The following is a 12,556-nucleotide window of genomic DNA, read 5'->3' as shown; positions in this document are numbered from 1 at the left end:
TCAAATACCGAATCTAAATCCAAATCCAAATCCAAAGCCAAAGTCAATCCAAGTGATTCTGAATCAAATGAGATTCTAGCAAACTTCGTGCTTAATTGTTTTTTGTTTTTAAGAGGACGCATGGGGCCTAAATTGTTGGAGATGATCATTGTGAAATCAAGATCCAACTGTATGCCACGTCTTCTACTTTGCCTTTGCAACGATGCGAAGGGATGCAGCATTAGCATTGTTTAACATCATTTGCATTTGATGAATTTAACAACGCACCATGCGTTACGCATTGCAAAATGTCAATATTTTATGCTACCTCTAAAACATGCTTAAGTTTATTTGCCTGAGCGAGATTGATAGCAAAAGATTATAATTAACAGTTTGGATTGATTTTGCAAAGACCTTTTCTCTAATGGCACATATGACCACCATAAAGACCATTGTGACTATCAAACAATCGTTGTTAACTAATCTTTAAATATGACTATTAAACAATTATTAAATCTAACTACTCCATTCTCTTGTACCTTTTCTTCCAAATTTCCTATCCTAAGCTACTCAAAAAAACGAACTTGTCGAGATAAATATCGCCAACGATTCAATTGAAAGTCATATTTAACATGAGAAAGCCTAGCTTAGTTGTCTCTTAAGTAGCGAAATTGCAGCCAACCTTTCTGCACTGAGTCAATCCAAGGGAGGCAAGTGTTGATTTAAAAATAGCACAGACGGGTGTCTCCATGCAAACTCTTGGTTGGTTGTATTAAGTTATTAACAATACCTTTCAGCATTACATTGTTCCTTGAATTTAAATACAGGTTGTGCTGCTTTCTTCTGCATTGTTTCAGCACAGGTTAATGTCCCACCCTGAACGAGAAATGCGAGGTTTTCATTCCTTTGGATTGAGAACTAAATCTCAAAGAGCTGCCAGACTCTAGAGAGATGTTATACAATGACAAAATCACATATCAAAATTAACCATATATCATACAGAACAAAGGACCATAAAAACAAATGAAACTTGAAAGGGGCTTGGGAAGATGGATCATATCTCACTTCCATCACCTCAAATTTAATTCCACATATAACCTATTATTGACATATATAATGGATATGATAAATGATAACCCTTCATTCCTTGGCTGACTTCCTCCACCTCACCAGGTTCTTGAGGAAATCCATCACCTGGGGAAACCACAAACACAAGGTTTACTTTTCTATCAATCAGAGAAGGAAATAACACATTCAGAAAGTCAGAAACTGATGAGCAACAAGCTTACACTCACCTCAGATGGATCTCTCAAGGAGTAAAAAGCATTAGTTTCTTTAGGCACCGAGGATACTAAAATGCCGCAACCTCGACTGCCCTCACACAGAACCTGAATTTCATAAACCAGAACGTAAGCAAGCACTTCCAAGCACATATGTGGCCATTCTGAGTACAAGCTGCAGATGCAGGGATACTGCTGCTGTTGGTAAATCCAGAATACTGCATGCCAAGCACTCTCCATGGTTTGGCACAATCCAACAGCAATGAATTGGGGAGATAAGATATGCCCAAGATTACTGAATCATTCATCTCCCTACCAGATGAAAGATCTAACCTAAAGGATCAGTAAAATTTGAGTACGTGCATCATATTACCTTAAAAGCATCTTCATCAGTACGATCGTCTCCAATGTATATAGGAAGTACATTGTCAGAATTAGCTAGACCTGCATCAACAAAAAACTGTAAATAACACCATCCTGCTCCACAAGTGTGAAGATTTGACGTCAAGATCACTTAATTAAGATGCAATGACACATAAAGAATCTTTCTCAAAGCAGTGACGAAGTGTGGTTAAAGATACTCACCAAGTGAAGCTAGTAAAAACTCTACCGCTTTTCCCTTGTCCCACTTAATCACTGGACGGACCTCTAAAACCTACAAGTTGGGTTAGATGACTCTTAGGCAAATATGCTTATAAATAAGAACAATTCAAAAAACACCAGTCTGCTAAGTACCTTCCGTCCATGGGTTAGTCTTAAACGAGGATACCAGCTTAGGACATCCCCAACACGTTGTGCAACTGTAGCCCATTTCTACAAAGCCCAAATATGTACACATCAACAAAAAGCTAATGCATGTGAATGAATTTCATGTTTCGCAGTGATTGAAAACGAAAATGTTGAGTGGCAAGTTCCTTACCTCCTCTTCCACAAGCCGATAGTGTACTGAAACACAAAACTTATTGTTCTCTACCTTCACACCTTTAATTTCTCTAGTACTCTCCACAAGTGACTTGAAAACCTGAATGAGTAAAACACCCTTAAAGCATGGAACAGATGGGAGAAATGAAAATAAAATTTGGTGATGAAAGCCTGATCATGTGACTACCTCCTCAATCATAGGAATAAAGTGACTAGCAGGCTGGAATAAGTTAACTTCCTTACCCTGCACATGGTTACGAAAATCAATCAAATGAGGGAAGAATGCTCTCCTAGAGCTATAATCACTAATTCATGACATTTTGCATTTAGAAAGAAATTCAAAATTATCCTTCTTTCTCCATAATAGAATTGTGAAAGTCTAGCACAAAAGTAAAAGGGAGAAGTTTGAAAAGTAATGTGAAAAAAAGTAGTACTGAATTTGAAGGCTAATGCCATAGCCTCTTAGTAGATGGCCCTCAAATTTGAATCCCGCAATGATGTATTCCATAGGTCGCTGTTTGGCTCAAAATTTATAGCCTTTTGAACCAAGCAATTTGGCCAAATAACCCTCTCTTTTGCCTTATTTTTCAGGAAATAGATTTTGGAGGGAAAGTCTACTTTATGAAATATATTTAGTCCCACATTGAGCATTTTTGAGAAACACATTGAGTTTAAAATGTGTAGAGTTGACTTAGAGGGACACCTTTTGGACATATTTTAAAAAAAAAAATTATCAAACCGTTTTGGAGGTTGACCAGGGCAATCTAAGGTCATTTTTGACCTATTTGGGAAGCAAAGCTAGCCACAACGTCTTGGCACGTTCAGAAGGCGAGTGTTGGATTTTGCTTTGGCTTTGGCTTTGGATTTGGATTTGGCTTTGGATTTAGATTCGGCTTGGTCTGAACTTTGGACTTAGATTTGAATTTGGATTCGACCTGGCTCTGTCCAGACTTCTTTTGGACAATTTTGTACCTCATGAAATCTCTTAAAAAAAACTTTTAATTTTACCAAACTGTTTTGGAGGTTGATCAAGGCAGTTAGAGGATATTAGTGACCTATTTGGGGAGTGACACCTAGCCTTAAAGGCTAGCCTCAACGTCTTTGGCATGTTGGGAAGGAGAGTTGGTGCATGAGGCATGTTTGTGTGGCCGTTTGAGGCCTTAAATGGGTGCATGCTACCCGTTTGGCCTTTATGGGCCCATTCAAATGGTATTCAAACCGTTCTGTTGAGGCCTATATAAACCCTAGGTGCCTTAAGTCAAGAGAAGAACAAGCTTATGATTTCCTCATCTTCTTCTTCATGCTATCTCTCTTCCCACTCTCTTCATTTCTCTACTTTCTCTTTGAAGCTATGAATGGGTAGTCGTGTCGTGGTAGTCAGTCTACTTAGTGCAAGGAGGGGTTAGTATTTGGTTATATCCCAGAAAAGAGGTTCACCCGGGTTCAACCCTGATGGGGGCAATTGTTGGTTTTAAGAAAGTGTCATAGTTGTGTGCCTCTAAGCTTTAGTCCCACCTATTACAAAGAGATTTTGGTTCTTGTCATCACCATGGCGGACATCCGAATCATGCAAAAATTCTAATACATTTAAAAGTGACAACATGATCCATGGCGACCGCATTGGGAGATGGTCAATTCACATTCGAAAATGACTGATTAATGGAGTTGCCAAGAAGGCAAGATCGATCATAGGAAAATCAATCAGTGCAAGGTACAATATGTATTTTCGTATTCCTATTTCGTCCACTTGGCTAGATGCTAGTGTCCATGGCCGAGTACCCATGAACTCTTAAGCTTAACTATGGTCGATCATTTGTATTTTTAGTGGGGTTTTCCCTATTTTCTTGAAACCATTATTATATAGAAGGATAATATGGGTGTTTTTTATGGTAGAAATTTGATAGATGTATGTTTTTTTGTGTGGACCCATACAGACATTGAAAGCAAGAGGTTTTAAGTTGAGTAAGAGTAAGACAGAATACATGGAATGTCGGTTTAGTAAGCAACGAAGTAGTGATGGGAGTATAGTGAAGCTTGGGGAGCAAGAAATACCAGTGGATGATTGTTTCAAATATTTGGGATCTATCATTCAAAAGTATGGAGAAATTGATGAAGATGTAAATCATAGGATAAAGGTTGGGTGGATGAAATGAAAGAGTTCAACTGGAGTGTTGAGATCGTAGAATGCCATTGCGGTTGAAAAGAAAGTTTTATAGGACGACTATTAGGCCCGCTTTACTATATGGTACGGAATGTTGGGCTGCCAAGAGGCATCATATTAAAAAAATGAGTGTAGCTGAGATGAGTATGCTGAGATGGATGTGTGGAAATACAATAAAAGATAAGATTCAGAATGAGGAGATACGTAAGAAGGTAGGCGTTGCACCCATTAAAAATAAGATGAGAGAGAATCGTTTACGGTGGTTTGGACATATTCGGCGAAGGCCTAATGATGCTCCAGTTAGAAGGATGGAGAAATGGGAAAATATATTAGTTAAAAGAGGTCGGGGTAGGCCTAGGAAGACATGGATGGAGGTGATAGGAAAGGATATGAATGCTTTGAACCTCACCGAGGACATGGCATTGGATAGAAATGATTGGAGGAGAAGGATTCATGTGGAAGACCCAGAATGATTTTCTTTTTTGGTTCATATCGCCGACCCCAATTGTTTTGGGATGAAGACATTGTTGTTGTTGTTGTTGTTGTTGTTGGCATGTTTCACATGTTTTGGGTTTTGGATCCATATTCACCTTCATGTTTTGGATCTATTTGAGATTTACATTCATTTATTAGCACTTATTAACCATGCAAGCTGATTTTAAGATGTAGTTGAAATTGAGTTTTACATTGGGTCTTATTTATACTTAATTTATTCCTATGTTTTGGATCGAGACCCATATCTATTGGAATTCTTATATCTACGTCTTATTGTCATTGAAGTTCTTGTAGTGCCATATGCATTGTTGAATTTACATGTTTAGATATGGATTTTAACCTATGTTGATCAATTTGGTTTTCAACCCTTGTCCAATTTTTTGTGACCTGGGTCTTATGTAACATGGGCTCTTCTAACAGGGCACCGCATCTGCGTCGCACCCACACCCATGCAGGTGCGACACTTGGACACAACTTCCTTTGTGTCAGGTGAAGTCGACCACACTAAGGTTCATTTCTATCCAAAAGTAGATTTAGTTAACCCAAACGAATTTCAGTTTTATTTATATTATATATATAAATACATAAATGCACACAGATACACATATACATCCATATATTTATATATATATATGCACCTCCACACTAGTGTGGTGTTATTTTTTATTGATGAGGAATAGAAATTGTAGATTATTAATTTGATTTATTGCATGAATTTATGGATGATGAATTGATGATATGATAATTATTTTTATTTCATTAGTGTTAACTTAAAACTGTTAAAAATCATATATATATATATATACCCTCCCCGCACCCCCCACACCCAAGTTTTTTTAAAGTGCCGCATCCGCACCTGCACCTATGTGACATAGCCTGGATCCAGACCGCTATTTTGTGAATTGGATCAGCATGCTTACTTGTTATGATAATTTCTTATAAATTACAAGTGACATACTTTAATTATTTTTTATAAATGTATAGCATGAGGGATGTATGTGAATGATTTGTTTGAATGACTTGCTTAATCGTTATCGACAAAATGTAGTTTATTTATAATAAATTTATAATAAGTTGAAAATGACGTTTACTTAGTATCTCAAGAGCTCTTTGATGTTAAAATCCAAAGCTTCTCTTGAATGTTGTGATGGTGGCGTTGAGATGAGTTTAAACTAGACTAATATATACTTATGTGCAAATTCAAAAGAACTTTTTAAGATCTACTTTCAAAGGCAATTGTGGTATTTGCATATATCCTATGTTTTCTCGTGATATGTTTTATTTGTGAATGGTTCATGATCCAAGCTTTATGCTTTTCACTTTGAGTCTTTATCAATATGAATCAAGATGTATCCTTTTTGCAAATTGTCTTTAACTTGGTAGCTTTTTATTTGTCTCAAACATAGTATATGAGATTTTCCCTAAGATAATTTTTGGCTTATTGTGAATTAAGTAAGAAAGTTTGCTTGAGAGACAAATCTAACGAATGCTTGTATTGAAACATAAAACGGAATAATTGTGCATGATCCAATTTCAATTTGTATTCAGGATCAAGAATGAGATATCTTATTTTGTCATGAATCTTGTTTCATATTTTGCTCTCATTTTTTGTTAGTTAGGTAGTGTTGCTTGGGTGTTTCAATTCAAATTGCATTATTGTGGCACTAGAGCAATCATACCCGATGACATACTAGTGGTAGAAATGGGTGAAGATATTTTTTTGGTTTGAATAAAGGGTGGAACATGGGTTTTGGATCTTTGATCCATTTCTATATGTGTAAAATTATACAGAATCATGGGGGTAGATATCATAGTATTCTATTAAGACTATTGTAGAGTCAAATTATATGACAACATGATTGTGAAGTTCTACTTCACCTCAGTGTATGTCTTACCATTTGAGATATATATCATGTATCCACCACGACGAATCTACCCACCTACTTATTGTGAATGATTAGTAGGTCGAATCTACATTTAACGATGTGGAAGAACTAATTATTGGATGTTCATGTGACTTTGCAAAGGAGCTAATCAATTTAAATATTAAGTTACTATTATTTTTTCTTCATATTTGATTAGTGAAATATGTTAATTGTTGATATGAGATCTTTAGATGTTTGGAAGCATGAGTATGCTATGATTTTCTTTTGAATCATTAGTAGGCATGGAACTACATGTGTGGGACATCATAGACAAACTGGTAAAATAACTTCTCAAATATAATTGGTTTGATTTTTACTAAGTTGTTAAATGGGATTTAACTTATACTCTAACTCGTGAGGGTATTAACTAATTTGATCAAATATACAACTGGTTTTTCTAATTTGCCATGTTTGAAATTCAAGTGGGATCTTAGTGATGATATTTTCTTTAAAAGGAGAAATCTTTCGGAAATCATATTATGAGTTGTTAAAAACACAGACGATAATTTATTAATCTTTTTATCTCTAGAGGAATTCTTTAACCATTAGATATCCACTATATCTGTATAGTGATGAATTTGAGAATGGTTCCTATCAAGCAATTACATATCATTTTGAAAATGTGTTTTTTTATCTTAATTAGACAAACTTAAAGGATAATGGATTTTATGAATATAAAAAGTTATTTTTTAATTTTAATACATTTCATGTGGGTGATATGTTGATTATGATTAACAGAATGGATCGCAATATTTCATCTCACCAAATTTTTATTTTCTGAGATTGATTATTTTACTGTATGATGCTATAATTGTTTTATCATGAAAGTGGATTACAATTCATTCATATTGAAAAGCTTTAGAGAAAGTCTAATCCTTGTTAAACAGTATGATCATAGTGCTAGGTTACACTAAAAGATATTGGTTTCAACTTAAGTGTATGAATATCAATAATAATTTTTATCTATGCTATGAGTTGGAACTAGATCAATCATATCATAAGATAAGTCAATGAATTGATAATCTAAGGAAATAAGCAATATAAATGCTATTATTCATTTCATGCCTCGAAGAATCTTGAAAATTTAATATTATGAGAATGACAATTCTAATTCCAATATTGTTGAATAGATGAGTAAATGAATTTTACTCTAGCATGGCTAGATGTTCAAGTATCTTGGACATCTAAACACATGGTGGCAAGTCACTTGATTCTATAAATACAATTGATGGTACTAGTCTTTCCTAGTATAAAAGTCTCATGTTATACAAAAGTTCAAATAAATCAAGCAACTATATAAAAATGAAGAATATGAACTTAGTAAAATCTAGACTTATAAAGTCTTAAGTACAATTATGTAAATCATTACTCAAACAAGGAGTATTTTTCGCTGATTATGAGAGATCATGCCAAAACCATGTAGATCCATGTACGAAATGCCTTTCGTGAAAAGATTATCCAAAATACATCTAAGAAAATGAGATTAAAACCTATCAAAGAAATTACCCATAATGGAAACCCATGTGACTCGGGTCGACTGAGTTCTCGGTTTAATGAGAAGAACAAGTCATTGGAGTAATTGGATGAACATTAAAGTATATATGAAGATAGAGAGTATCTTCATGTCTCATTCTGATGTAAGTGCTCGAAAACCTGTGATATAAGGATGAGTCTTATAACTCTTAATGAGACCAATAGGCCAATTTGGCTAAAGTGGTTCAAACAGGTCTTCAATTTTGATAGACTCACCTATGTGAGTGTGAAAGTGTGGGTCGCCTTCTATGAGATTCAGGTGGTCTCTAAAGCACTCATAAAGTGGGATAATGCATAGGACCCTAAATATATGCAGCCTTTATATATTGATGACACATATGGTTACCTAAAAAGAATATGTGTGAATGAGTAGGGACTAAGTTTAAAGCTTAACTACTTAGTTTTTACAATTGTTTGAATCTTGTTCACACTAAGTAAAAATTCAAACTCAAAAGGTACCTTTATTTATGCATATAACTTTCACGAACAACTTCATGTTTTCCCTGTTATAATTTTCACCCACGTGAGGTATTATTGTTGTTTGACTCAAAATTTATAGCCTTTTATACCAATCTCTTTAGCCAAATAACCCTCTATTTTCAGTAGTTTTTTGAGAAATAGATTTTGGAGAAAACATTTACTTTATGAAATATATTTAGTCTCACATTGAACATTTTGAGAAACACAATGAGTTTAAAATGTGTAGAGTTGACTTAAAGAGCAAGGCGCTCGGAGGTCTTGTTAATTGAACTGTAGACTTGGACTTGGATTTGGCTTTGACTTTAAACTTGGACTTAGATTTAGCCTTGGCTTTGGCTTTGGACTTAGATTCAAATTTGGCCCGACTTGGTTCAGTTCATACTGCTTTTGGACAATTTTATACCTCATGAATCTCTTAAAAACTTTTAATTTTACCAAACCATTTTGAAGGTTTACCAGGGTAGTCAAAGGTCATTTTTGACCTATCTGAGGAGCGACAACTAGCCTTAAAGGCTAGCCTCAACGTCTTTGGCATGTTGGGAAGGAGAGTTAGTGCATGAGGTTCGTTTGGGTGGTTGTTTGAGGCCTTAAATGGGTGCATGCTATCCGTTTGAGCGTTAACGAGTGCATGCCACCCGTTCGGCCTTTATGGGCCCAAGCAAACAGTCCTTCATAATGTTTTGTTGAGGCCTATATAAACCCCAAGTGCCTCAGGTCAAGAGAAGAACACGCTTATGCTCTCCTCTTTTTCTTCATGCTATCTCACTTCCCACTAGATCTCCATTTTTTTGCTTTCTCTTCGAAGTTGTTCAAGGTAGTCATGTCGTGGTGGCCAGTCTACACAGTGCTAGGAGTGGCTGGTATTGCATATAAGGTGCAAGCTTTGTTGTATTCCAGAAGCGAGGTTGTGTTCAACCCTATTGTACTCGGGTTCAACCCAAGTGGGGCAACTGACGCTTTTAAGAAAACGCCATTCTTGCGTGCATCGAAGCTTTGGTCCCACCTATTACAAAGAGATTTCAGTTCTTGTCATCACCATGATCGACATATGAATCATGTAGAAATTCCAACAGAGGTTATAATTTATTATGTGTGAACAAGAATAGGAGGAAATGGGAAAAAAGAAAAAATTCATGGAAAGGAACAACGCTAGAAACCAAGGTTATAATTTATCCAATTTTGTTCAGGATTATTAACTTTTTTCCGCACTTGTGGAGGGGCAACAATCAATTTTCCTATAACGGTTGGGTTACATCAAGGATCTGCTTTAAGCCCTTTCCTATTTGCTATAGTGATGGATGAGCTTACGAGATCAATTCAAGAAAATGTGTCGTGGTGTATGTTGTTTGCTGATGATATTGTTTTGATTGATGAGTCTAGATCTGGGGTTAATGCTAAGTTAGACTTATGGAGGCAGACATTGGAAGCAAGAGGTTTTAAGTTGAGTAAGAGTAAGACAGAATACATGGAATGTCGGTTTAGTAAGCAACGAAGTAGTGATGGGAGTGTAGTGAAGCTTGGTGAGCAAGAAATATCGGTGGATGATTGTTTCAAATATTTGGGATCTATCATTCAAAAGTATGGAGAAATTGATGGAGATGTAAATCATAGGATAAAGGTTGGGTGGATGAAATGGAAAAGTGCAACTGGAGTGTTGTGCGATCGTAGAATGCCATTGTGGTTGAAGGGAAAGTTTTATAGGACGACTATTAGGCCCGCTTTACTATATGGTACGGAATGTTGGGATGCCAAGAGACATCATATTCAAAAAATGAGTGTAGCTGAGATGCGTATGCTGAGATGGATGTGTGGAAATACAATAAAAGATAAGATACGAGGAGATACGTAAGAAGGTAGGCGTTGCACCCATTGAAAATAAGATGAGAGAGAATCGTTTACGGTGGTTTGGACATATTCGGCGAAGGCCTAATGATGCTCCAGTTAGAAGGATGGAGAAATGGAAAAATATATTAGTTAAAAGGGGTCGGGGTAGGCCTAGGAAGACATGGATGGAGGTGATAGGAAAGGATATGAATGCTTTGAACCTCACCGAGGACATGGCATTGGATAGAAATGATTGGAGGAGAAGGATTCATGTGGAAGACCCAAAATAATTTTCTTTTTTGGTTCATATCGCCGACCCCAATTGTTTTGGGATGAAGGCGTAGTTGTTGTTGTTGTTTGTATTATTAACTTCTTTCCTCAAAAAGGTAAAAGAAAAATCATCATTTTGTTGCATCACATGAAAGAGTTGTCTTGCCTTGTGAGATCACTGCCTCCTTGTGTTATTACAATTAGCACACATGAACATAACCAAGCATCAAATTATATTGTGCTAAAAGAATATAGCCAAGCAAAAAGAACAAGAATATTGATAAAGCATTGTGCAGTCAAGGCATCTGGTTTGTAGGTGGATATTCACCAGCTACCAATACTTCTGCTAAACTTACTTGGTGATTAACCACAAGAAAAATGCCGCTGTATCGTAATTATTCAGATTTTAGTGAAGGAAATAGATTGAAATGGATGTGATTTAATCAGTAATCAAGAATGATGAAAACAATCAACACAAATATAAGGAAGGCAGAATTGGTTGAAAAAGTTATGGATGCTCACTGCTTTGTTAGTAGACCTGGTATAATTAGGATGGTCACCAGATGGAAAATGTTTGACCGGGCCCATTATATCCATTCCATGACTCCCAGCATAGTACAGTTCGGTTAGTCTTACAAATTCAAACACCTGGAATGGTTCAAGCGGATAGAATATGTCAGAACCATGAACACAACCAACAGTACAAACATCATCTTAAAGACTGCAAAGGGCATATGATGATTAGTGATATAACCTCACCTTATCGCGGCATCTTCCACTGATTATTGCTGTTGGAAAACATTCTGCTACTTCTCTTACAGTATCATGCATCTACAAATCAAGGGTGAATAGGAAAACATAAGCAACACATACGATAGGTAACCAACACTGGCACCACTAACCACTTAAAGAATCAGTAGCTGGAGTTAAAAGTAAGCCTTACAGCATCACACATAAAAGCACGGTCAGGGTCATCAACAATTGGTGTCAATGTTCCATCATAGTCGAGAAACAAAGCTATCTGCTTCCCTTTTGCAGAGTTTGTAATCTGCTCGAATGAATTCAAAGCTGATGGATGTTTGAGCTGCATGAAGTTTCAAAACGTGTTAAAGGGAAATGAATATGGTTGACAACTTTTAGAGAAAAACTTGAAATTCGTGAAGTTTCAGATGGCTAGCAAACTTACTGCCCATGAGTGATATGCTGCCTCTTGTCCATCCAAAGTTGCAATTTCAAAGCTAAAATCTTTAGCAAAAAAACTCCGTGGAGGTGAGGAGGATTTCATAGAATCAAGCAAACCACTGGCACGAACATCATCGAGTTTAATTGGTATTGGTTTATTCTTGGAAATTGATCGGCACAGTATGGGAGGGAATGATGACGTTGGAGAATAAAGCAACAAGTTCGAGTGAATACCCAGTCTTGACTTGGTTACCGGAGCAGGATCAGTAAGAACAGGTGTAGTATGGTTTGATTTCAGATCCATTGGATCCAAATTGGTGGTTATTTTTTCCAGGAAAAATCAGATATTAAATCAAGTGATGCAAACTGATGGCAAGTGGTTAGTTCCCAAAGTCCAAATATTTACCCAACCCTTTTATCTATAAAGAACCACCTCTTCAGCGTTTCTTTCTTGCCGTGATTATGCATGCCGCCCATCAAGAGCAAGCTTCCTTGCACATCTGACC

The 12,556-nt window shown here is 36.3% G+C and overlaps 1 protein-coding gene across 1 annotated transcript; it reads right to left on the bottom strand.

The window, feature by feature from the left end:
* Nucleotides 1–1,119: 1,119 nt before the first annotated feature.
* Nucleotides 1,120–12,354, bottom strand: LOC149813834 (putative trehalose-phosphate phosphatase F). Its single transcript, XM_089991311.1, has 11 exons — nt 12,055–12,354; nt 11,812–11,952; nt 11,628–11,699; nt 11,391–11,516; nt 2,368–2,424; nt 2,179–2,280; nt 1,995–2,072; nt 1,845–1,914; nt 1,633–1,703; nt 1,275–1,367; nt 1,120–1,173 (listed from the first exon to the last, which is right to left on the bottom strand). Exons 1-11 carry the CDS (start codon nt 12,352–12,354, stop codon nt 1,120–1,122), a joined length of 1,164 nt encoding a protein of 387 aa, XP_089847437.1.
* Nucleotides 12,355–12,556: the final 202 nt, after the last annotated feature.

Source organism: Nuphar pumila, chromosome 16 (assembly GCF_984573655.1).
Source record: "Nuphar pumila chromosome 16, dmNupPumi1.hap1.1, whole genome shotgun sequence".
NCBI classification, from domain to species: domain Eukaryota; kingdom Viridiplantae; phylum Streptophyta; class Magnoliopsida; order Nymphaeales; family Nymphaeaceae; genus Nuphar; species Nuphar pumila.
This window is presented reverse-complemented; position numbering and strand designations above follow the sequence as displayed.